This window comes from Oryctolagus cuniculus, chromosome 2 (genome assembly GCF_964237555.1).
Source record: "Oryctolagus cuniculus chromosome 2, mOryCun1.1, whole genome shotgun sequence".
NCBI lineage: Eukaryota > Metazoa > Chordata > Mammalia > Lagomorpha > Leporidae > Oryctolagus > Oryctolagus cuniculus.
The window spans coordinates 166,114,510-166,140,592 of record NC_091433.1 but is presented as its reverse complement, the minus strand read 5'-3'; the positions used below and the strand labels follow the sequence as shown (position 1 = coordinate 166,140,592).

Sequence of the window (26,083 nt, the reverse complement as noted above, 5' to 3'; positions counted from 1 at the left end):
AAATGCTTTTAGAATCTCCCCATCAAGTAAGAAAGCAGATTATAGAGCAGAGTTACACAAACACACTTTATTACATTAAAATACCCATCAATTCTTATTTTCTTGAGTGTTTTTCTATCACCAAGAAATCTAAATTCTGACAGAATTTATGGAAAGAAAGACAATGGTAAATATAGATACTGACAAAATATGCCAGAGACTTAGGTGTAAAAATCTTTTTAAGAGAGAACAGTAGTGATCTAATTTTGTAATTTTGTTAAAGGTAATGCTAATGACAGATGAGGGGGAAATAAAGTTGCCTGAGATTCTTATTAGATTTAAGAGAAGCATGGGGCCAGTGCTGTGTGTAGTAGATTAAGCATCCGCCTATGACACCAGCATTCCATTTGGGCATCAATTCGAGTCCCAGCTACTCCACTTCCAATCCAGCTCCCTGCTGATGGCTGAGGAAAGCAGAAGATGGCCCACGTGCTTGGGCCCCTGCACCTGCATGGGAGACCTGGAAGAAGCTCCTGGCTCCTGGCTTTGGATCAGCTCAGCTCCAGCCTTTGCGACCCTTTGGGAAGTGAACCAGCAGATAGAAGACGTCTCTCTCTTTCTCTCCCTCTCTCTTAACTCTGCCTCTCAAGTAAATAAATAAGTCTTTTTAAAAAGGAAAGAAATAGAGTTGTCTTTTTTTAAAAAGTAAAAATAATTTTTAGAAAATTACAGCTTTATATGTATATTAAAATTTAAAAGGTAACAATAAAGATTTGGAAACACAACCTGTAGATTCCAAAAACAAAAATGGGAGTAAAGAAAAGGGCAGCATGGCAAACTTCATTACTCTAACAGAAGAAAATAAGAGGATAAAGAAAACAAGAGAATAAAGGAAGTAAATAAGAAATACAAATAAGATACTTAATAAAATCAACTATATCAGTACTTATAAATATATTAAAATGACCTAATAAAATGCAGAGATTAATAAACTAGAATTTTTTAAAAGTCCAGTTGAATGTCATTTAAAAGAAAATTTAAAAATATACGTACAAAGGTTGACAGTAAAGGCATGGTGTGGTCAAATGAATTATTGGTCCCAAATCCTCCCTCCTCTCCTTATCCATGTCCTTGCCATAACCTCTTTATGGATGGCCTTGTTCCCTGCCCTTTGACTTTGCGTTTTGTCATGGAGCTTACTTCGGCCAATGGAAAGGGCATGAAATGACAGTGTGCTAAATATAAGACCATGCTTTAAGAGCCTGCACATATTTCCTATTGCCCTCTTGCAACCTTGTCTTGCCATGAGCAGATCTCGCGGACAGCTGCAGTCCGTGCAGTGCAGACACCCAACTCAACGCATGTAGAACCCAGGTTGCCCAGCCGACCCACGGTCCTGTGGCGAGGTGCAGAGCTGCCCTGCCCAGCACAGCACAGCTTAGATCAGCAGAGCCCAGCTGACCAGTGTTCTGTGAACCAATCTTTTATTTCAGACTCCATGTGCTTACTTAGCATAATAGAGAGATATAAGGCCCATAATCTCCTGCCCACCACTTGAGCCCTGGTTTTGTATAAGGTCCTTCTGTATTTCGCTAATCTGCCAGATCAGCTGCCCTCCGTAATGCCAGGATCCACAGGATCGCCTCCAGTTCCCAGTATCAACTTGTGCGTCTCCTAATCTCTTTTATGCTGCTGCAATCACAGTGATTTATCTGCTTTATTTTGTTCCCAGTTTGGCCTAGAATATTGTGGATGCTGTCTAATGCTTGATACTGGGGTTCCAGCTCATTTGTTTTAGGGAAGCATTTGGGAGCAGTGATCTTTCTAACATCCTTTGTTTCTGATAGCGTAAGGAAAATGAATTCTTCTCGTTTTCTCCACTGGGTTTACCTTGGGCCACATGATCAACAATTCCTATCCAGTTCTCCCCTCTGATGCATTCTTGTGACCCCCTTTGCAGAATTAGAAGCTCTTTCATATTGCTCAGCAAAATCTACTTGGACCACCTGTATTTTCATCTCTGTAAGTTGTCCAGGCCCCCATTTGACTTCTTTAGTTTTCATAAAGATAGGTTTTTTTCTTGGATAACTTCTTTGCTTTAGATATATAGTGATGCTGTAAATTTAACAAAACCTAATCATATTGGAAAATCCCCCATTCACATTCAAAGTGCACAAAACATGTGTACTTAGCAGTAACATTCAGCCGTGTCCAGGAAACTGAAAAGACTCCTGGTTATTGCAGTGAGCGGCCATCAAAGCACAGGGAGAACAGAGTCTCAAAACTGCTGTAGAGGAGTTCAAGGCAAATCATATTTCTATGAAAAATTGATGAAGCATCAAACATGATGTAGCCTCCGTCGTTTGAGCAAGCCTGTGTTATGAAAGGTGTAACTCTTGTGTTTTATACCTACACACTGTAAAAGCATCAGGCGTCTCTGAAAAGGCTACCTCATTATGTAGACTCCTAAATCGCCATCCTACATTTTTAAAAGTCACATAAAAGAATGGATTTGTGATATGAGGAACGCATTGATCCGCCTGCACTCTCTCTCTAGAGTAGAAAAGAAGAAGTGAGGCAGTATTTTAAAGAGCCATCAAGTTCAAAGTTTATGACAATAATAAAAACTTTTAATAGAGAATATTCTAAAAGAGATTTGAGTTTTTGTACTGGATAACTGTGTAAGACTAGGATACTAAAAGTATGCAATGACGAACAGTTATTTAGAAAAGAACCGATGCTATCAAGGAACCCAAGGTGATTTATAAGCAAAACAGAATCTCACACAGTAATAGCAGGACACACTGAACATCATAATTTTTGTTCTCAACTAGAAATAATCTAGGTTGATTTATGCCAAGCAGCAAGCTCAAGGCCACTCACTAGAAAATTTTTATCTTGTTTTACTTTAAAAAGTTGAGAAGATTCCCCAGAGGCAGCCTACTTGGTGGATTTTATAGGTGGCCTTGCTGCCACCAGACGTTTCAGTGTAGAAGTTGACTCCCTTCCCACACCATCACCACCGGGCCACACAAGGCTGCAGGCCTTTCTGCTTTAATGTCTTTGTCCCATTTCATCCCAGTTCTCCATGCCTTTCCCCACAGGCAGCCATTCTAATGTATTTTCAAACATGCACTTAGTTAATACTTAGAGTATGCCCAGTATGTGTTGGTCTCAAGGGCTAAGAATGCATCAGTGAACAAAACAGAAACAAATTCCTGCTGGCCTAGAAATTATATTCTAGTGGGGTGTGCTCAGTAAAAAAAAAAAAAAAAATAGGAAATATCACTACAGGTTAATAAATACTGTGGAGAAAAAAAAAAAAAAAAAAAAAGAAAGAAAGAAAGAAACCAGAAGAGGAAGAGAACATGTGCAGGGCAGGTTACTATTTTAAATAGGACGGCCAGGACAGGGCTCACTCCTGAGTGACGTCTGAGCAAAGGCTTAAAGAGGAGAGTGTGAGAGTCAGGTAGCTGCTAAGAAAAGACCTTGGGAACAGCAAGGCCGACCCCAATTCTGCTGCACGGAATTTCCTACTGTGCGTCTCCCATACCTAATTCATGTGTTCTCCAGGAATTGGCATCTCATGGCTTTGCATGAGAAACTCACTGACGGGGGTCAGCGCCATGGCTCACTTGGTTAATCCTCCGCCTGCGTTGCTGGCATCCCACATGGGCGCCAGGTTCTACGGCTGTGGCAGCCATTTGGGGGGTGAACCAATGGAAGGAAGATCTTTCTGTCTCTCTCTCTCATAAAGAAAGAAAGAAAGAAAAAAGAAAAAAGAAAAAAAAAAGAGAAACTTGCTGAAGCATGTACCCCAGAAAGACTTTGATGGGCTCTGAGGCACACATCCAATTCAACCAAGTATTCCGGATTTCTCTCTAGAATAACCACATTTGTCCACACAAGCAACAGCAGCACCTGTGGCCACAACATGAGCTTTATCCAGGTCCTGCCAATAAGATGAAAATAAAATGATACATCAATGCTTGTATTTTAAGGGAATTGCTCTTTGTTTCTTACTTTTTTTAATGTGATGAAATTATAGAACTGGGGTGGGTGTGTAGCCTAGTTAAGATGTCAGTTTATCTCTCAAGATGCCGACGTCCTACATCGGAATGCCAGGATTCCATTCCCAGCTGCAGCTCCTGACTCTGGCTTTCTGCTAATGCACACCCTGGGAAGTAACAGTGATGCTTCAGGTCATTATATCACCATCACTCTCATGGGAGACCTGGATTGAATTCCTAGCTCCCAGCTTCAGCCTGGCCCAACCCCAGGTATTTCAGGCATTTGAGGCATTTTTAATTGTGACAGACAGACAAACTGACATCTTAATTAGGCTAAACACTCACCCAGTCATATAGTTTCATCACAATTAAAAATGCCTAAATATTTTTAATCATTGAGTGGAAACATTCTCACATCCCTTCCTCACCTCCCCCCACCCCTATGTAAATGTCAATATTTTTTAAATAAAAAAAATGTAGCAAAGTTTGCCACTTTACCATTTTGAAGTATGCAATTCAGTAGCATTAATTACACTCATGACGCTGTGCCACCGATACTAATTCCAAAATTCTCATCATCCTGATTTGCATCCTCTGAGCACCTCTTCATATACTTTTCAATACATTAACACTTGATTTTGCCTATGTACCATAAGAAAACAAATTAGCAAAAGACTTCAAGTTTTGATATGTCACCTTTGCTCTGGAGCCAGGCAATCTTGAATTGGAATTCCAGATCTTACTTTTTTGGCTTGATGATCTTGGGAAAGTTACTTCATCTCTCTGGCCCTCATTTTTTTTTCTTTTCTTTATCTTATTGTAGAATACAGATTATAGTAACTCCTTCTAAGTATTAAATGCAGTGACATATGTGAAGGGTTTATCACCATCCCCAGAAAAGGTGTCTGATGAACAGCAACTGGCATTATTATTAACACTAATAATTATTAATTATTCTCGGGCTGCTATTTTATTTGAATCTGCCATAAAGAATGGGACAACACAACATCCACAAGGCAGCAGTGTCCTCACCACCAATGTCAAATCCTTTGTCAGGATTTAATGGAGGAAGAGATGGGATTGAAAAATGATTCGTACCAGAAAGGATAAAAAAAAATGGCAACAGCATTCAAAGAGTATCGGGAAACAAGGAGCAATCCCAGGACCCCCGAGGCGGACGGGAGAGCTGTTTGCACCTCAGGAAGGCTCTGCTGTGCAGCTGCGGGAGTGCACACTCCCCAGCAGGAGGAGGAATGGCTCTTTGCTACCTCCTGCTGCCCGGGAGAGATGCTCTGCCCACGGATAGTCACCGGGCATCCCAGCGCTGCCAGCCAGACTCCTTCGCAGTCCGGTTTTCTTTTTCAATGTTGTGAGTATGGATGCAGATTGTGAGTTCGAATCCTTTCGATTTACCTGATGACACTAATATATAAATACCTAAAATGGACAGATTTCACTAATGATACGAGATAGCCATCAGCAGTTTTTTGACACATGAGTCAGGTTTGGCTTCCTGCTATTATGAATCTTGTGTCCTATTATTAGCATATCCTTCAGTCATCTCATGAAACTTGCCAAAACGCAGAAAGGACCAAAGCAAAACAAAACAAAGAAATAACATTAACACATAGGAAAAGTGTTTTCGATCCAAAAGTGAGAATCCAGCAGACTAAGCTTGGTGGTTTTGTAGTTTTCTTTCTCTATGCATTTTAATCCACCCGTTCACCAGTGACCGAAAAAGAAAGAAAAAATTTAATTGACCTGTTTATGCAGTTTTTAATGCGCATTTTTTAACTTTCCCTTTTATCTAAGTACTCCTCTTTTACATTTTATAGTATCTCATTGGAGAATTTGCTTGCTGAAAATGTATGCTTTGGGTCAGAAAAGAATATTTAGAAATCCTTGCCCCAAAAAAAGCAAGTGGGAGTGGAAATTTGAAAGAGGACCGCCTAATTCAGCAGTGAAACCAGTGTGAGACGCAGCGTGTGTGTGTGTGTGTGTGTGTGTGTGTGTGTGGTGTAAAATGTGCTTTTCAAAGTGCGGAGAGGTTGATGGGAACGTTTGATTAGCTCCTCTGAGAAGAAAAGGTGCTTGGCCCTCTTCCTGTTTCTTTTTAGAATAATTTGGATGGGATTTGAGATGCAGAGCAGCTTAAGGAAAAAAGGACATCCATTCTGTGTGGTGGGAAATTTTTGAAAAAATCACTGCTTTCTTCAAACAAGGTATGTTTGATGAATTACTATGTTATGCTGAGCATTGCTTTCCACTCCTTATTATAAAAACGTTAAAATGTATTTGTCATTGAGAAACTACAGTCCGTGCCTTCACCCAGCCATCAGTCTGTGCAAATTTCAGCTTCAAGAGAGGTGGAATGGGAGAGTTGGCATCCTTGTGACGGATAATTGATGTGTTTATTAATTATAAATCACCCTAAAATATTCCTATTAGAACAAGATTTGTACTGCTTTTGTAAACCAATGTCCTTATGGTTAGAACTAGTTGAAAAGTATGACATTTGTGTAGAAATTTAAAGTGACTTGGAGTCTCTGTATTTTCTTGGCTTTTGAGAAACTTTGTGTCCTGAATGGAATACCGTCGCAGGATAGCAGCGTCTCAGAGCAGAGTCTGAATACAGTGTGAGAAATGGCACTAGGGCTGAACTAAAAGAGAGACTATTTAGCACGACCCTGACTTCTCTTTATCAGACTGATGGCAGTGGAATGTGGTTAATTGTGCAATCCTGTGTCTTGTTTACACTAGAAGTGTTTTCTGAGGCAGAATGCTTCTCTCTCTCACTGATAAGCCCAAGAAGGGGCTTGCATTAAGTCTACCATTGTAGCTCAACTTTGCAAAAGGGGACAGGATCAGAAATCCCTTCTAAGCATGATTTGTGTCAGACCGGTATAAACGTGAAGTCAATGCCTGGAGCACAGGTTTCGCAGAGAGGGTAAGACAGGATAATTAGACATGACAGTTTGCTCCGGAAAACCCACGGCAGCTTTGCTATCCCCAAACTGAGAGTGGAATTCAAGATTTTTCTTTGGGTTTATTGTGAAAATAAACCAGGCATACTTGGCCAGGATGGTTGTTCAAAAATGTGTGTGCTAAGAAAATAGCATTTAGCCATTACGTTGTGTTGCAATAAATTTGGAAGTTTTGGTGGTAAAATTCTGAGGTTGTTTTTTTCCTTGGTCGCTTGAAAGATGAACACACCCTGCAGCGAGGGATCAAACGCTGCTTGAGATCCCTCCCCCCTCTTCTCCCTCCCTCTCTCTCTCTTTCTCCCTCCCTCTCCCCCCCCACCTCTCAGTGTGTGTGTGTGTGTGTGTGTAACTGTCTCTCATTTATTGAATTAAAATACCCTCTTTCATAAAAGGGTTTTAGACAAAGAATTACAAGACCACAAGGACTGCATCTTTAATTGCAATATGCCGGTTTCCCAGCCTACATTTAAATATAGCATATGCTTCAGCACTGAAGAGGAAATGCCTTAGGAACACTGGAAGTAATATCAGTCCCGAAATAGTATCTGTGAATATCGTTTTGAAGATCTAATCATTTCCATCAAGTTACTGATTACAGGAAGGATAGTTTCTTTTGGAGAAAACACACCAGGTTGAAGAATGGTGTAGGACTAGCATCATGAGAACAGGAAAAAAAAAAAAAAAAAAGGGCTGGTGTGTCCCATCTGTTCTTCTGTGAGCCGAGTGAGATACAGGACAGTAGAATCGGGCTGTGCAGTGTGTCGAGCCAGGAGTCCTAAACTACAAGCACCACTCGGCCTCCCTCATGCTGTGTGACCTTGGGAAAGGTGTGGAACATTGTTTACCTTTTGCTTCCACCTTTGAAAAACAGAAATAGCAATGCCTGTGCTTCCAGGGTGGTCATGAGGCTCAAAAAAGGTTTGAAAGATGAAAACCTCTATAGAAAGGTATCCTTTTACTCAGCACATATTTGCAACACGATCATATTGCGAGGAGTCACTGGCTTTATAATAAATGCTTCATGGCCCCCTAGAATGTCTGCATTACAGGGGCCCACATGGGCCACTTCCCTCTGCTTTCACTGGGAAGTGTGACCCAGGGACCAGCAGCAGTGGGTGCTGGTAGAACTCACGGATATGTCAGTAGAGGGATGTTTAGCTGTGTGACCTTGGGGGTGTTACTGCACATCTCTGTGTCCCCATGTCTTCATGTAAGACATGCAGAAGTTAAACATCATCTCTAAGTTTCCCTCCCAATCTCACACTGGGACCATTGCAATGGCCAGACAATGACACGGCTGAAACTTCTGTGGGTTACAAAATGCAGAAGTATCACAGCAGGGTTGCAGAACCTATGGTGCATTTGAGCTATTTAGGTTTCCCTAGCTAAAACTTCAACATGCACTGAAATGAAATTTAACATCATTGCATCCTCCATGAGACAAATAGAAACATAACTTTAAAAGTCTCCACAGTGTACTGAGGGACAACACAGCCCAGGTTGTGTGACAGACTCCCTTCAGTTCTCCAGGGTGATTCTGTGACTGTCCAAATCACGTCGTGTGAGAGAATGTCGGCTACCTGCACTGAAGGCCTGCCACGTGGGGTCAAGATCACACCAAGGGTCTTGTGGGAGTTGTTAAGCAGGAGGGTCTGCCACGTCTTACATGTATTCACTTTGGCAACTTACAGTTTTCTCATCTGTAAAAGGGGTCCACTCAGAGAGCTGTGGCCAAGAGCTTTGATCGAGGCTGGGAACACCTCCAATGCCCAAATGTTAACAAATCTTTGCCTTATTTTGTGACCGGAATAAAGAAACAAGAACTGCTGGGAAACCAGTTGTTTGTAATCATCTTTAAACATTCATTCATTGGATACGATAGGCAAATAGATTTGTAATTGTAATTACCTGATGGTAATGCAATTTTTAGAGACTATTTGTTATCTCTTCATCAACAGATCTGAGCTAATCTGTCTATCAGCACATGATAAACAAGAAAGACAATTTCTGTGATGGTTATAATTTGAGAAACTCCAAGGGTCCCCTTCTTGCTGCCTTAAAATATGTCTCCCTGTGGGTTGCAAAAAACAGTGAACTTCCTAGCTCTCTGAGCATGCTGGAGCAGGGCAAGAGAGAGAGGCTGAGAAGGAGACGAAGTTCTTCCAGGAAGAGAAAGTCAGAGAGTGGCAGCGAGCAGCCCCCGCACCTGCAGAAGACCAGACAGAGCCAAGCGACCAGGACAACTTAGGTGAGGCATCACAAGTGACCTTTTTAAAGTCATGGTTGTTAAAATTTTAGTTTAACAGAAGACACGCAAGCAAACAATTCCATCAGTCTGGGGTCACCTAGGTGCATTCCTGGCCGCAGACCAGAAAGTGAAGGGCAGAGAGGCAGTCCCGTGTGCACAACAAAGACTATTTGTTTTGTTTATGGCATCTCCCTATGGTTAGTTACATCATCTATAAAACAAACAATTGTGGACACTGGATTTAGAATTTGTTTTTAATCAGCCAGGAGGCTTCTGCTAAGTAGACAGGAGAGCTTAAAGGAATCCTGAGTGACTCTCAAACGCCTTTGCTGCCCGAGACGCGCACAGTGCAGGCACAGCACGAGGTTCCGAGCGGGGCCACCTATAAACACTATCCATCACGTGGCCACCTGCAAAGGGCAAATCCCCCACGCAGCAGAAGCCGTGACTGGCCTCACATCCATGCCGCATTCCAGTGCTTATACCCTGAGGGACACAAGCCGACTGCAATAGTGGAGACCAAAATCCTTCCCTGAGTCAAATCTATAAGCCAGTCTTGCCACAAAGAATTATCAGTCTGCTGTAGATTCAATTTGGAGACATCTTTGTGTTTGTATTTCTTTTTTTTTTTTTTTTTTGACAGGCAGAGTGGACAGTGAGAGAGAGACAGAGAGAAAGGTCTTCCTTTGCCGTTGGTTCACCCTCCAATGGCCGCCGCGGCCGGCGCACCGCGCTGATCCGATGGCAGGAGCCAGGAGCCAGGTGCTTTTCCTGGTCTCCCATGGGGTGCAGGGCCCAAGCACCTGGGCCATCCTCCACTGCACTCCCTGGCCACAGCAGAGGGCTGCCCTGGAAGAGGGGCAACCGGGACAGAATCCGGCGCTCCGACCGGGACTAGAACCCGGTGTGCCGGCGCCGCTAGGCGGAGGATTAGCCTAGTGAGCCGCGGCGCCGGCCTGTGTTTGTATTTCATTCTGGTTATCATTTTTAAAAATTGCGTAGGCCTGTTCCTAGTGCACGTTTTTTCACTAGCTGTTTGTACAATTCTTTTTAAGGTTGTTAGACGTCATTCCTTGACCATTTGATTGGCCAAACTGTACAACTATCTGGCAGATTTTCACGAGAATGGGCTGAAAGTTCTGACGAATCTCTGAGCAGAGAGAAAAAGTACAGACTTGCTCCTTCCGAGGCTCCCCGGGCAGTTCAGGCTGCTATTGCAGGGTTCCATAGACCAGCGAGCTCACACAACCAAAATGTGCTTCTCTTGATTGCGGAGGCTGGCAAGTCCAAGATCAAGTGTCTGATGAGGGCCATGAAGAGCCATCTTCTGACATGGCAGAGAGAGAATGAGAGCTCTCTCTGGGGTCCCTTTTGTAAGGGTAGTCATCTCACCTACGAGGCCTCCACCCTCACGACTTCCCAAAGGTGCCCTCTGCTACCACCATCACCTTGAGGGTTAGGATTTCAACCTATGCCTCTGTGGGTGACACATTCAGTCCATTGCTCCGGGCCCCTAGGAGACTAGTGGGACGGCAGCACACACCCATGTGGTTCTGTCTCAGTCTTCAGGCAGCTCTTATAAAATAGCTGTAGCCTGCAGACAGTTCTGGAGGCTTGAAGTCCAAGATCAAGGTGCCGGCAGACTCCATATCCAGTAAGGGCTGGCTTTCTGGTCCACAGGCGATGTGTTCTCACAGTGTCCTTACATGGTGGAAGCGCTGAGGGACCTCTCCGAGGCCTCTCTTACGAATGCTTTACCCTCAGGACCCTGTCTTCTCTTCACAGGCCTTAGGGGCCAGAATTTCAGCACAGAACCTACTTTGGGAGAGGATACAACATTCAGACTCTAGTAGGGTCCTACTCCCAGAAGTCCAAGAATCAAGCCACGGTTAACCCTGGACAATAACTTATTGAGGGATTCAACTGGATGCTCTATCTCTGAGACCTAAATTCATGTCTGAGTGAGCAGAACTTTGCCAGGTGGTGGTGATGACAGTGGTGGTTATGGTATAGCTGTTAGAATGACTGACCGCCACTCTGATCCTAACAGCAAACAAATGAGGTGGGATAGTTCTATCTCCACTCACACAGATGAAAAATCTGAGATGCTGAGAGGCTGAGTAACTTGTCTGAAGTCACATAGTTATTAAGAGATGAAGCTCAGCTTCCAATCTAGGCAGTCTAGCTCTAAGTTCACACTCTTAACCTCCTGGGCAACAATTACCTCCAGTCCTGGTTTGTCCATCACTGCACCGAATTAATCTTTACCATCCTTGAAAACATAGTTTTCAAATCAAGACAAGTGACTAAAACAAGGAGTCTTCAAAAAGTTCATGGAAAGTGTGTATTATGAAAAAACTCTGCACAGAGTCCAAGTGTTTTGCCCTGAAATGATCTTGTCTTTGAGTTTCACTTTTTCCATAAACTTTGTGAAACCTCAGTATACTCCTTGCAAGTAGAGACGCCTTAGTAGTGAAGACGGACGCAGGAAACGCACAGGCGAAGGTTTGTTGAGAAGGGGGAGTGTGGCACTTCTGTCATTCTTGCTAACCTCCTGATTTAGTAAACGCTCCAGGTCTGCGGGGTCGGGAGGAAGAGCATCAGGAGGCCTCCCAGGAGCAGTCTCCCTCTTCTCGGCAGGGCGAGGTCAGCAGCTTTTCACAGGAAGAGTCACACTTCTTTAGACTCAGAGGACTTCAGAAAATCACTTCCCTGGTGAGGGTCCCTGCACTGACAAAACTCTAGTAAAAATGTTTCAAATTCCTTCCCTGAGTTGGAGAAAGGCTCAAGTTCTGTGTGGACATGTGGTAAAAATTCATAAAAATTGCCCTTCAGGCTACAGTGAGAAGGAGCTCTGTTTCTGCATTCTTTCTTCTCAGATTCAAAAAGAAAAAAAAAAAATCTATTCCTTCAGGGGACCCTATGTGGTGTTTCCAAGGGATCAGGCCACTGGCATCTTAACGCTAAGTGAATCCCCTCCTCTGGGTCTCTTTGTATCCCAGACAGAGAAAACACGTTCTGGACATAAAGGCACAAGTCAGCTTGTCCAGATTCGCTTTACTTGTACAATACAGTAAGCAACTCCCTACTCCAGAAGGTGAAAGGAATTGTGGGAGGCAGAGACAATAACATTCAATGACAGCGAGCACAAATATTTATTGGGCCACCCTCTGTGTGCCATTCACAATTCCATGTGCTTGGGAAGAAGAGTGAACAGAATCACTCCCCTTTCACTAGAGCAGCCAATCCGGGGCACACAATCAACACACACACACACACACACACACACAAGGTCTGGTTTGGGGATGGGCTATGAAAATCATAAGAAGGAAGAATGGGGGTGCAGGGAGCTGTGGGGGTCGTTGGCCTGGCATGGTTAGCTAAAGAAATGCTGGACAGACAGAGGGGTTGAGGTAGCCAGGGAGTGACCTGTGGGAGTCCCCGGGGGCAAAGCATTCTAGCAGAGGACAGAACCTGGGCACAGCCCGGAGTGGGGCTGAGTAGGGAGGCTGGGTGTTAGGAGCAGGCTGAATGAGGAGGGAAGGTGGGGGGTCAAGGTTGCACTTTGGAGAAGCAGCCACAGAGGAGCCCCTCCAAACTCCCTGCAAGCCCCCAGACGCTCCCTCCTGCCCACTCACACAGCCTGTGGGCCAGTGCCTGCCTCCACACTGAGTGACACCTGCATAGGTGCCTTAGTATTCCAGGCCATGATCAGAACTTTTAAAAGACCATGAACATATTACATTCCCCCAAACAGTCTCAGGTCAGTGGTTAGCACGTATGTAACACCAGGTCAGACTTTGCATTCACTGCCCGCTTCCAGGCAGGCTATCTGCAGTGGGGAACAGGCCACGGCTGAATCCCCCCTCTTTCTCTGCCTTGAATCTTTATCTCTCCTCCCCTGGGCTGCTGAGAGTCATCTCCTGATGCCCAGAGTAACATGGGTACAAGGAGGAATAGTAGGACAGAGAGCCTGGCAAGATTAGCACTGCTGGGAGCTGGGGTCCGGCTCGTTGGTTGCTTCTCATTCCCACAGGGCGCTTGCCTGGACTCTGTGGAGATGCCCTGCCCGTCACCTGGGACTCCTCACCTGTAGTTCTCTGGGTGTCATGAAATAAGTGTGCCCTGGCAGAGGGTTTACAGTTCCTGCTCCCACCACAGCGAGTGGTCGCCTGTGTCCAGCAGCTTTGTGCTGGCCTGCTCAGTGTCCGTGCACCTGACTCAGACAGGAGCTAACGCACCCCAGGCAGACCCCCCCACACATGCAGGCTTGCTTGCCTCAGAATCCTCCCCTCTTGTAGGACCTCACGCAATCACGTGTCCCCTGTGCCCCAAGCTCACGGCACACAACCTCTCCGTCACTTCATAAAGGGTTACTGGGCATCCAAGTTGGCTTCCAAAGGGGGTAACAAAGAACAAGAATCCCTGGGCAACTACCTCCTTCCAGACTGTTCACGAGGTGGTCAAGGACGAGAGAAGCAGCTAGAGATTAGAGAGCAAGGAGTTCTTTAGAAAGAGTTGTTAGCTGGCCGGCGCCGCGGCTCACTAGGCTAATCCTCCGCCTTGTGGCACCGGCACACCGGGTTCTAGTCCCAGTCGGAGCGCCGGATTCTGTCCCGGTTGCCCCTCTTCCAGGCCAGCTCTCTGCTGTGGCCAGGGAGTGCAGTGGAGGATGGCCCAGGTGCTTGGGCCCTGCACCCCATGGGAGACCAGGATAAGTACCTGGCTCCTGCCATCGGATCAGCGCGGTGCGCTGGCTGCAGCGCGCCGACCGCAGCGGCCATTGGAGGGTGAACCAACGGCAAAGGAAGACCTTTCTCTCTGTCTCTCTCTCACTGTCCACTCTGACTGTCAAAAAAAAAAAAAGAAAAAAAAAGAGTTGTTAGCATTTTCCCTCCTCCTCCCTAGATGCAGAAGGGGAGCAGGTGGTCTCCCCACTTCAGGCAATAGCAAGAAGAGACCACTTGGCAATGGGAAAGTGACTCACACTGTTGTCTTGAGGCCTCAGTTCAATCTAACACAAAGGATCATCCCGTTTTAACATTCCATTTAACAGAGTCAATTACAATCCACTCCAGTGTTTATTTAGATGGGTGTGTCACGCCTGGTTAAACTTAAAAGTACGCCTGGTACATCATTTTACCCTAAATAACATTTGTGAGGGAGAGAATGCTGGGTGCATTCAGGCCCAAATATGACTCTTGAAGAATCTCTTGACCTTATAACCAAGACAGATTTGTTCCCCAGTGTGTGTATTTTATAGCGGTTATCTAACTATTGTCAATCAAGTACTTACTTCAAAAAGCCTAGGATAGAAGCGTCAAGGTAAAAAGGAAGACGAAACTATGCCGTGGAGTGGGGAAATGAGGCACTTAGTGGGGTTAGTGTTTGAGATCGGGACAGATATTGGATTCTGCTACATATTTGTTCTCTAACCTTAGGCAGCTTACCAACAATCGCTAAGCCTCCACTGTCTACACTGAGAAATAGCACTGCTTACCTGATAAGATGAGCACGGATTAATCAGATAAGGTCACATACATGCAGTGTAAAGTATACAGTAAGTTCAATAAATGGTAGGTATATTTTATATATTCATTTGAGAGAGAGAGACAGAGACAGATTGACAGAGACAAATTCCTCCCCAAATGCCTGCAATGGCCAGGACTGGGATCCAGGAACCAGGAACTCAATCCAGGTCTCCATCGTGGGTGGCAGGAACCCAATCACTTGGGCTGTCACTGCTGCCTCCCAGGGTCTGCATTAGCAGGAAGCTGGAATTGGGAATGAGTGGCAGATATGGAACCCTGGCACTCTGATATGAGATACGGGTACCCCAACTGCCGACCGTAACCACTGGACCAATGACTGCCCTTGCGGTTTTTAGTGGGCTGGACTCTACACTGTTAAAACGTTCCAGGGAGAAGGGCAAAGGGGCCGATCCCATCTTGTGTAGCAGGTCACCCTGCAGCTGGGCCAGAATGGTCAGGAGAGACGCGAAAGAGCGTCTGAAGCTGCTGCAGCACTGCGCATGCTCCCAGGTGGGGCTGGAACACGGGCCTGGGTGGCTCTCTTTGGAGCATTTGGTTTCCTTCTTCTAAATGACCGTTTCTGCTGGGCTCCGGCGATTTCCGGGATTTAATCGTCCGCAGCCCTCAATTCCTCCGCTGCGGTCACTGCCCTCCTCCACACCCTCCATTTTTCCCAAGCCTCTGGTTGCTGGGATTGACCCATAGGCCATGCCTGCAGCTTGGGGACAGCTGGAAGCCTGTCATCTGAGATGAACCCACTCTTTACTGGGAGGCCGATGGGGAGGCAGAGATCTTACAGACATACCCTCAGCTTCCTTCCCCTCTCAGCTGGAAAGTGAGGCCAGACTCAGGACCAAAGGCAGACCCCCAGGCCCGGTGTGCTGGGGCCAGGAGACGCCAGGGATCCCAGGTGGATGGAACGAAACGCCCAGCTCCACAGGCACAGTAGTCAACCCCCTTGCAACCACAAACCTCAAAGGCCAAGGGGAAGGCTTGGGAGGAGGCAGGGCTGATTTGCGGCATCAGATACAGGAGGTGAAGAAGTCCATCTTCCAAGTTCCCCAAGACTCTTTCAAACCCCACACTGCTTCCATTGGAACTAAGAGGAGCACCCCTGCCTGGCCCATCTCACCTTTTTCAAGGTCTTCGTCCCCTCCCCCAGGTTTACTGCTATTTGTGCCCCCTTCCATTACACAAGATAAATAACTCTTGGAGGGAGTTCTCCAGTACTGATTTGGGGGCATGCTGCAAACTAGTATTTTTTCCCACTGGCAATAGGAGACCTAAACTACCACTTCAGAAATGTAATTACTGTTTGCAATCTCATGAGAAATCACTATTGGTGGAAGTCTTTGTGGATGTGGTAAGCATTGCCATATGTCAGGTTCTTAACGAGGTACAAAATGATGGTTTGAAGCACACGCACCAAAAAAGGCTTTCCCTTTCTGGTTTTCTGGCATGTAGACTGTGCCACATGGATCCAGGAACCTAATGGCATTGGCAAATATCGGTCATTGGATACACAGCTGAACTCTTCCATCCACCCAATCGCCCATGAGTGGACATCTTTACATTTGGATTTTACATATGACCATATGTAGTGATCAAACGTGATCCTAAAGAAAGGAATAAGCCCCTGAATGGTCTACATCCTGGCCAATCAAAAAATCCATAGGATACGTACAGGAAGCTTCTGGACTGAACATCAGTGAGCATAATGTTCTCATAAATACACTGGGAAACAACATTCTCATCAATCAGAGTTGTCAGCACTGGCACCACTGACAAGTCAAGCTGGCCAATTCTTTCTTGTGGGGGCTGTCCTGGGTACTCCAGGATGTTTGGCAGGATGTTTGGCCACTAGTGGGTAGATGCCAGGACTATCCACGTCCCCCATCCTCTGCCCAAGCTGTGATAACCCAAAGGTCTCTAAGCATTGTCAAATGTCCCCTGGTTGTGAACTTCTGTCATCAACATGTGGAGTGGCTGCACAGTGACATCCTAGCAGCTTCAAGGTCACCCACTGCCATCTGTCATTCCCACAGTATCGCAGGCCTTCTTGGAGGCTGCCAAAGCTCCCAGGATTCCTTGCCATGCTTCTTCCCAGAGATGGAGTCAGCCTCTCTAGGGACCCCCTGCTTTGATGCCACCAAAAGACAACCACATGCGTCCTTTTCATTGTAAGTGTTTTCACTTTACTACTCATCATTTCAGAGAAGCAGGACCAAACTGAAACAACAAACATGGAAAGGGCTTTAATCAAAGCTGCACGGAACAGAAACCATCTCAAGCTGGCTCAAGGGAAAGGGCCCAGCAACATCTCTGTCATGCACAGGAGGCTCAGGCCAGCTGGATCTGCTTCAGACTGGAAATGGGACCTGGGAAGTGGCCAGAAGTGAAGGCGTGTGCCTCCCTGCTTCATCCAGGGCCGTACACTTTGTCTTTTTCTCTATCTCTCTGCCTTTGTCTTACACATCGGATTTGGGGTTCTGTGTGGCCTGTAGCTTGGCACTTGCAGTTGTTAAGACCATCAGAGCCCCAGTACTAAAACCCCAGGAGATCTGCATGGGCCTGGGGTGTCTTTTCTTGCCAGACAACAGGCTGTGGTCTGTGTGAATCACTTAAACTTCAGCACGTGTTCCCTCTGCTAACCTCAGGGATCTTGTGAAATTGAAGTTACAGAGGTAACCAAGCTTCAAGACATGAAAAGCACTACATAAATGAAGAGTGGAATTTTTGTTTCATATGAATATGACCTGATAATCATGGAAGAGTTTGCAATGTACAGTATTAGTCCTGCAAGGAATTGGGTGTCATAGAAAAAGCACAAGATGGAGAGATGCCAGCTGTGAGACCTTGGACAAGTCACTTCACTGCTCTGAATTCTAGGAATTATACTATCTACCTTACCTCCTCAAGGTGCACTCAAGTGATCCAAGAGGGAACTGCTGACACTGAGATAAACATCTATTGTTACAGTCTTCTTTGTATGGCCAGGCACTGGGAGTTAGGTAGCAGTGAGGAATGATTTTTGGCTGCAAGCCCATTGAAAGGGCCATTTCTTACTTCACATACAGACCATCCAGAGGTGGGCCCAACCTCCAGACACAAGGCGATCTGTGATTCACGTGGCTGCCCTCCTCCTGAAATAGTGTGCCCCTGAGCCTCTGTACAAGATGGCCACCAGCAGTCCTGGAACATTTTTTCCCTTGTCTGTTTCCAAGAAGAGAGATGATCTTGCCCTGAATGACTCAGGATTGAAATCTTTCCCTGGTGTCTGTCTGTCACAACTCAGAACACAGCCCATCTGAATGAAGAGCTGGTGATGGTCCCCGCAGAGGGCCCTGCAGCGATCGCCACCAAGGGTGTGGCACGAACCATCCTTGTCTCAGCATCAGGACCCGCCGGGGGAGCTGGAGGTGGAGCAGCCTCCCCTAAGTCCCCTGGCTGCTATGTTGGAGTTTTTCCAGGAAGGAGCAAGGGTGAGAACAATGCTCTGGGTAGGCAGCTGACGAGGTCCAGTCTGTGTAGCCTGACTCAGAGCACACCTAGCCTTGTACATCCCCAGGAGTCAACAAAATAAGGCAACACCTCCCCTGCCTTTCTTACCTTTTTGGCATGCACATTTTTTTTTTTTTTTGGCATTTCATTACAATGAAAGATGGAAATGAAAAGAACTGGGTAAAGAAGAAAAATCCGGGAAGAAAGAAAAACAACTCTCCTCTGTGGCTCTCTTTTCTCTTTCAGACTCCTGGGGGGTAACAGTGACTACAAGGTGACCACTGATATCAGGGTGTCAGGACCTGGCCTAGCAGAATACGATCTGTATGAAGGGTTACAGACAGATGAGACTGCCCCACGTTGTAAAGGACCCTGCCGGCGCCAGCCTTCTCTCTGAATCTTCACCAGATCAACCTCACTCACTGACAGGTGGCTGAGGCTTACTAAGCAGGCAGAGGTGGGGAAAGTAAGGTTGCAATAGTGGCAATCTTTCAGAGATAACTCTCCTTATGGGATTTCTGGCACTTTGGAGACATAGCCCAAGCCTCACATAGCTGCTGAATGATTTCAGATGGGCACGGGTTCCTACCACCTCATGGACAGAGTATGGTTGGGTGCTACACCATGCTACCCCACAAATCAGACAAACACCAACATTACCTAAATCCTACACATCTACCAGGGCAGAGCAAGTGGCTCAACTAAGCCTCAAGGGGGCTTATTAAAAATGATGAATGCAAAAATAACTCAAGTCTTCCATGTCTCCCTATTGCCTAGAGGATCGATTCCATTTTCTTTAGTCAAGACAGTCAAGGCCAACATGGCCCCTGCCTTCCCCTCTAACAGCCTGCTTCCTCTCCCTGCCTGGCTGAGCAACTCCCAGTTCCTGAAGCTCCTCATCCCCGTGTCCTGTCCTTTCCTCTCCACTCATCGCTTTCCAACCTGCTGGTTAAATTAATTCAAACCTCTTCTAGGCCGCAAGCCCTGATCTATCTGCCTATCACTCTTTTTGCCATCACAGAAGCTGCAACAGCAGAGGGTCCCAACCCTGGCTACACAATTAAGTCTCCGGGAAAGCTTGAAAACAATATTGATACCAGCTCAGACATCAGAATGTAAATGAGGCAAGTTCACTTGCTTATTATGAAACAGAAATGGTCAGAGGGGAGACAGGAGCCTCAGAGCCTCTGATTCTGCTCACTTCCATTGCTGCTGTCTTATCACGTGGGTGAAATCTCCTCACCAGGATCAGGGCTTCGCATGGAGTCTGGTTGGTTTTGATCCACCCATCCCAGGACTCAAATGTCCTGTCCATGGTTCCTTCAAAGTTGTCAGCCAGGGCTGAGAGCATTCCTCCCTGCTTTTCAGCTTCCCTTTGCATGTGTTTGCTGTTCATCAATAATGCTTTATTAGGTTTTTTGTGAGATACAATTTGCATGCCATAAAATACAACATTTGAAGTGTGTAACATTCAGTAGTGTTTAGTGTGGTCAAAAAATTGTTTTCCCTGTTTCATTTTTTTTAATTTCCTAGGAAAAGGGAGAGCCCTCCACACTCACACATTGATCCAATACTTATTTACTGAGCACCTAAAAAATCCAATAAAAATCCCTGCCCTCATGGTGCTTGCATTCTAGTGGGGAACGCAAACAATTAACAAATAAAACAGAGTATGTCAGAGTGAAGAGTGACAACAAAAAACAACAGTAGGGAAAGAATAGGATATACCTGTTGTAGCAGGGGGATGGGATGGCGATTTTAGATTGGGGTATTAGGAAACGTTTCAAGATAAGGTAACTTTTTTAAATGATCGTATTTATTTTTTATTTCATTGAAAGGCAGAAAGACACAGAGAGACAGAGAGAGACCTTCCATCTGCTATATCATTCCCGAAATGCCCACAACAGCCAGGACTGGGCCAGGCTGAAGCCAACAGTCAAACTCAATCTGGGTCTCCCATGTCGGGACAGGGACACATTGAGCCACCATCTGCTGCCTCCCAGTGTGCACATTAGGGGGAAGCGTATCGGAAACAGAGGCAGGCACTCCCAAATGGCATCTTAACTACTGCGTACCATGTCCAACCTGAGATGATATCATTTACGCAAAAATTGGAGAGAAATGAGGAGCAAGTCACATGTCTACCTGGGTTTTCAGGCAGAGGAATGCACACTAAATGCTGAGACTGAGTTGAGATGAATGTTCTGAAAACAGCCAAGAGGCTGGTGTGGCTGGAAGTTAGCAAGTAAAGGGGAGAATAGTGAGAAACGAGGTCTGAAAGGACAATGACAGACAAATTACGTAGGGTCTTGAGCTACTTATAAAGACTTTGGCTCTTGGGGCTGGTGCCGTGGCACACTGGGTTAATCCTCCACCTGCGGCACCGGCATCCCATATGGGCGCCGGGTTCTAGTACTGGTTGCTCTTCTTCCAGTCCAGCTCTCTACTATGGCCTGGGAAAGCAGTAGAATATGGCCCCAAGTCCTTGGGCCCCTGCACCCACGTGGCAGACCCGGAAAAATCTCCTGGCTTCAGATCCATGCAGCACCAGCCGTTGCAGCCATTTGGGGAGTGAACCAACAGACTGAAGACCTGTCTATCCCTCTCTCTGTCTTTAAATCTACCTCTCAAATAAATAAATAAATCTTTAAAAAAAAACCTGAATGGTAATAGCTATAGGGCTGGTTAGGTAGAAGCAGTAGGGCAGCATAGTATCCTACACTTATCTCATTGGAAAGTTCAATATTTAGGTCTAAAGACATGTAAATTGCTCTGGAGTTTCTAAATTTAATGATAATAATAATAAACTTGCAATCACACTATTTCCACATCAAGTTGCCAAATAGATTGTACGTGTGATTTCATTTCTATTTTGAAGTTAGGAGCCTTTTACTTAAACAGTGGCCCATTATCTTAACTGGAAAACTTAACGCATTGCAATTGTTGCTGAAGTTAGCAAAATGATCAGTTTTATTTGAGATTACTCTTGTCTCTGATCCGTTTGTAATAAACCCTTCACACACTAAGCAGTTCTATTTACATTGATGGCATCAGGTACTTGTATTACTATCACTACCATAATCTAATAACTGCTTTTTTATTAATGAATCTACCTAGCACCTATGCAAAGATTTGATATAACCTTACATGGGGCCTTGCTTATACCAGACTGTGCTCAGCTCTTCCCACATCTCCACTCAGTGACACCACCTAGCTGGCGTCCAACCTCAGCCATGGTAGGGAGGACTTACACCAGAGCTTTTTCCTTTCAGCGAATGGGTTAGCAGCCCACCACTGGGCACACCAGAGGGTGGGATTAGGAACGCCAGCTGCAGACCACACTGGAAGGCAGAAGATGTAATAGTGGGAGCCATCGGCCCAGAGGGGAGGAGCTTTGTCACCATTGACACTGTTTAAATTGCTAACTCATGGGATAATACAAGGAAAGCTATTTTAAGTCTTTGAGTCCTCTAGAGCATTCTCCATCAGGGCCTGTGCCCAGGTCAGATCCTTCCTGTCCATTCCTTTGCTCATTCTACCGCTACTCACTGCCTGTACCAAGGTCATTTCACTGAAGTCTTTGTTTCCTTGCCTGTTCAATAGGAATCATAAACCTTGCCATGCTTACTTGTTGTGAACTTTCAAGACAACAGGGAGTTCACAGAATACATTCAACAAAGGGTAGCAGGGTCTCTTCGTAGCCTTGAGAGAAGAGGGGAAAGCCCTCACGCGTGGATCAACAGCGTGGTCTATCTAGCCTGCCGCCCACGGCCCCGCTTCTGCAGAGGTGGTTTCCTCACTTGGAGCCCTCCGTGCAGCCTGTTCATGCTTCATGATTGGCCCGAGTGCTGTCACCTCTGGGAGCCTCGCCCTTATTCCTATGACGGGCATAGGTGGGTTTTGTTCTCTAAAATTTCTGGCCCTTTGCCAAATCTCATACCACCAAGACCTACTGGGCCAGAAATTGTCTTTCTAACAAGATTCCCTGGTGATTAATATATATACATTAAGATTCCAGAAGCTCTGCTCCAAAGTGCTGCTTCTCAGATTTGGCTGCACTTGGGAACTATCTGAGGCGCTGTCAAACTGAATGCCTAGTCCTAGATCCCACCCCAAGAACTCAGAGTCCCTGGGTCTGGCGGCAGCCTGGGCATCAGGATTTTTATTTTTCCTTTTAAGATGTACCCATTTGTTTATTTGAAAGTCAGAGTTACACAGAGAGAGGAGGGGCAGAGAAAGAGAGAGAAGTCCTCCATCTGATGGTTCACTCCCCAGATGGCCACAATGGCCTGAGCTGCGCCAATCCGAAGGCAGGAGCCAGGAGCTTCCTCCGGGTCTCCCACGTGGGTACAGGGGCCCAAGGACTTGGGCCATCTTCTACTGCTCTCCCAGGTCACAGCAGAGAGCTGGATGGGAAGTGGAGCAGCCGGGACTTGAACCATCGCCCATATGGGATGCCGGCGCTTCAGGCCAGGGCGTTAACCCACTGCGCCACAGCGCCGGGCCTGGGCATCAGGATTTTTTAACCCTCTGGGTAATACTAACATGCACTGAGGTCTGAGAACTACTGCTCTCCAAATTACTCTTCCCACCCTCAACTTCTTATGCTTTCAGGGGTGGGGGCTTTTGCATCCATGTGTATTTTCCCACTTCAGTTAAACTGTAAGACTTAAGAGCGACAACTCTTCTTTAACTCGATTTTTATCACCTTCTTCCTAACAAAATGTAGCCTTAGATAGGAATATACCAAATGTTTATTGAACAATGAAATATTTATTTGTAATGTAAAAATGTTCCCTCAACACCATAAATGTGGCTTTCATCCTGATTTGAGGACGGAGAGACATAATCTCAAAACTGGGGAGTTATTTCCCCTTTGGTTCTAAGATCAAATCTCTGAAGAATCGAGGCCAGTGGCTAGAAAGGATTTTCCAATTGAGAGTAGATTCTCGGGGCGTTGGTGTAACCGGCCACGGCCAGCCCCGTGAGCTCCATGTGGAAAGCCTCAGCTTGGAGCCCTGGCTCTGGAGGGCAATGAAAAGCCACGGCCCATCCCCACGCGCTCTGCACGCCCGATTCAGAACTCTGGGCTGAAACATGATGATGTGATGTTTCCTTCTCTCTAGGGTGCCATTGTGAGCTTTATGGGGATGGTTGTTCTCACTATGAAGGCATCTGTTATTGAAATGTTCCTTGGTAAGTACTTTTATATGTGTATCTGGACACTCTTTGAACATTTTCCTAAGGCTCAAAGAAGCCAGCCAAGAAAAGTTTTAAAGCAAGACAGCATATAAACATCACAGTGGATCGTTTTATGATAAACATTTTAGAGAGAAGCTTAAGTGAAAATGTTAAGTATAGATCACATTCAGGATACATGCGGATGTATTTCTACATAAAACAAATACAGGCATTACCCATATGTTTCCATATTATTTATTACACACAAGCACATTTACATATACAACTTTGTATGTGCATTCTTGGCAACCAAAAAATATTTCAGAGAGCATATTTGCAGAGTTTTACAGATCTTATTTTTTAATTTCTTTTTTTTTAAAGATTTATTTATTTGAAAGTCAGAGTTACACAGAGAGAGGAGAGGCAGAGAGAGAGATCTTCCATTCGATGGTTCACTCCCCAGATGGCCGCAATGGCCGGAGCTGCGCCAATCTGAAGCCAGGAGCTTCTTCCAGGTCTCCCACGTGGGTGCAGCAGCCCAAGGACTTGGGCCATCTTCTACTGCTTTCCCAGGCCATAGCAGAGAGCTGGATAGGAAGTGGAGCAGCCAGGAGTAGAACCGGTGCCCATATGGGATGCTGGTGCTTCAGGCCAGGGCATTAACCCGCTGCCCCACAGCACCGGCCCCTTTATTTTTTTAATTTCAAAATCAAATCTATCACTGACATGGCTTTACTTGTCCCTTTTTCATTTTTTTTTTTTTATTTTTTATGTTTTGACAGGCAGAGTGGATAGTGAGAGAGAGACAGAGAGAAAGGTCTTCCTTTGCCGTTGGTTCACCCTCCAATGGCTGCCACGGCTGGTGCGCTGCGACCCGCGACCCGCGCTGATCCAAAGGCAGGGGCCAGGTACTTATCCTGGTCTCCCATGGGGTGCAGGGCCCAAGCACTTGGGCCATCCTCCACTGCACTCCCTGGCCACAGCAGAGAGCTGGACTGGAAGAGGGGCAACCAGGACAGAATCCGGCGCCCCAACCGGGACTAGAACCCGGTGTGCCGGCGCCGCTAGGTGGAGGATTAGCCTATTGAGCTGCGGAGCCGGCCCTGTCCCTTTTTTATTTATTTGAAAGGCATAATGATAGAAACACTCCCCAAATGGTAGCAACAGCTGGGACTGAGTCAGGCAAAAGACAGGGCCAGGAGCTCCATCCGGGTCTGCAACGTGAGTGGCAGGGACCCAAGTACTTGGGCCATTCTCAGCTATTTTCCCAAGCACATTAGCAATAGTTGTATCGGAGCAGAGCATCTGGGACTTGAACCAGTTCTCGTTCCCACCACACCACGACACTGGCTCCTCTCTGTACCATCTCGTATCTTGTAGTTTTAGAGCTGAAACCTTCAAACCTATCTGTGATGACCAGAGAATGCAGTTCTGGGCAAGTCATCCAAGGAGCAGCCGGTCTACTAGAATAGGGAAAGTGCTGGCGGGTTAGGACTAAGCCCTAGGGTATCCTTCCACTGAGCTTGGCCCCACTATGCTGTGGCCTTGTCAGATAAAGTGACCCTGTAGGTCACTGTGGAAACTGTTCCCACAGGAGGGCCCAAGGCCTTTCAAGGAGTCTGCATTGGTGCACCACGGCTGCTATAACCACACACCTTAACAACGAAACTGTTCTCTCGCAGGGCTGCAGACTAGAAGAGCAAAATCCAAGTGTCTGCAGGGTCGGGTGCTTCCGGGGGCTGGGAAGGAGGAATCTTTTTCCTGCTGTTCCCCAGCGAGGGGTGGTTCGCTGGCAATCTTTGCAGGTTGTTGGCATGGACAGACTTCCCTCTCATCTCCGCCTTCCTCTTCACCCAGCTGCCTCCCTGGGGCACGTGTATCTCCACATCTTCCCTTTTCATGATGACATCAGTGACACCGGATGAGGGGCCTACCCTCCTCCAGTATGACACCATGATAACCTAAACAATTCCAGCTGCAGGGAGCCTGTTTCCAAATAAAGTCGCTCTCTGAGGTACTGGGGGCTCCGATTTCAACATGTGAACCTGGAGGGGGCAGGACAGAACACAGTGCCCCTGGATAGAGTGGAAATGTTCAAGTCTGTTCAGAGGGAGGCTTCATGGCAGAATCCAGGACTGGAAGAGAAAGACGCCACACAGCGGGAAGACAAGGGCGCTCTTAGCACTGGACTATGAGTCAGAAGGAGGTGAAGGGTTACACCCTGACTCCGCCTTCTGCTGGCTAATGCTGGTTAATCACTCCCCCGCCCAGGGCCTCCTGTTTCTTCTTCCTGTAAACCATGTGACTGAGCTAACAGTTGCCCAGGCCCCTGGAAAACAGCTTTAACCCATGCCTCTCTCGGGAGGGCCACCCTCACCTAGAACTCTCCTCTCCCCAGGGGCCCTCACCCTGGCCCCTGTCAGATGGTCATGAGAAACCCGGAGGAATTTCTGGGTACCCAGGGCCAGGACTTTCTCTTCACCATCACTGTTGTCCTCAAGGCCAACCACCCTACCTCTGCCTCTGCCGTTGCTCCGCAGGCCTGGCTTGTGTTAGTAGACAAGAAAACATTCGCGTAAGCAGCACAAGGTCCTTTGATTGCACCATGCTCTTTCAAGAGGCTACCTCCTAGGGGATGGTACTGTTGCA

General features: G+C 46.3%; 1 protein-coding gene across 4 annotated transcripts in view; it reads left to right on the top strand.

Moving 5' to 3' along the window:
* Positions 1–5,929: 5,929 nt before the first annotated feature.
* Positions 5,930–26,083, top strand: part of VIT (vitrin) — a 119,252-nt gene continuing 99,098 nt past the window's right edge. For 3 of the 4 annotated variants that reach the window (XM_008254546.4, XM_008254543.4, XM_008254542.4), the window contains exons 1-2: positions 5,937–6,211; positions 23,380–23,449. In XM_008254546.4, coding sequence (XP_008252768.2) covers positions 23,398–23,449 — 52 coding nt within the window. In that variant the 5' untranslated portion in view covers positions 5,937–6,211; positions 23,380–23,397. Of the gene's footprint in view, positions 6,212–23,379; positions 23,450–26,083 lie in introns of all 4 variants that reach the window. The other variant, XM_008254544.4, reaches the window with a different exon arrangement.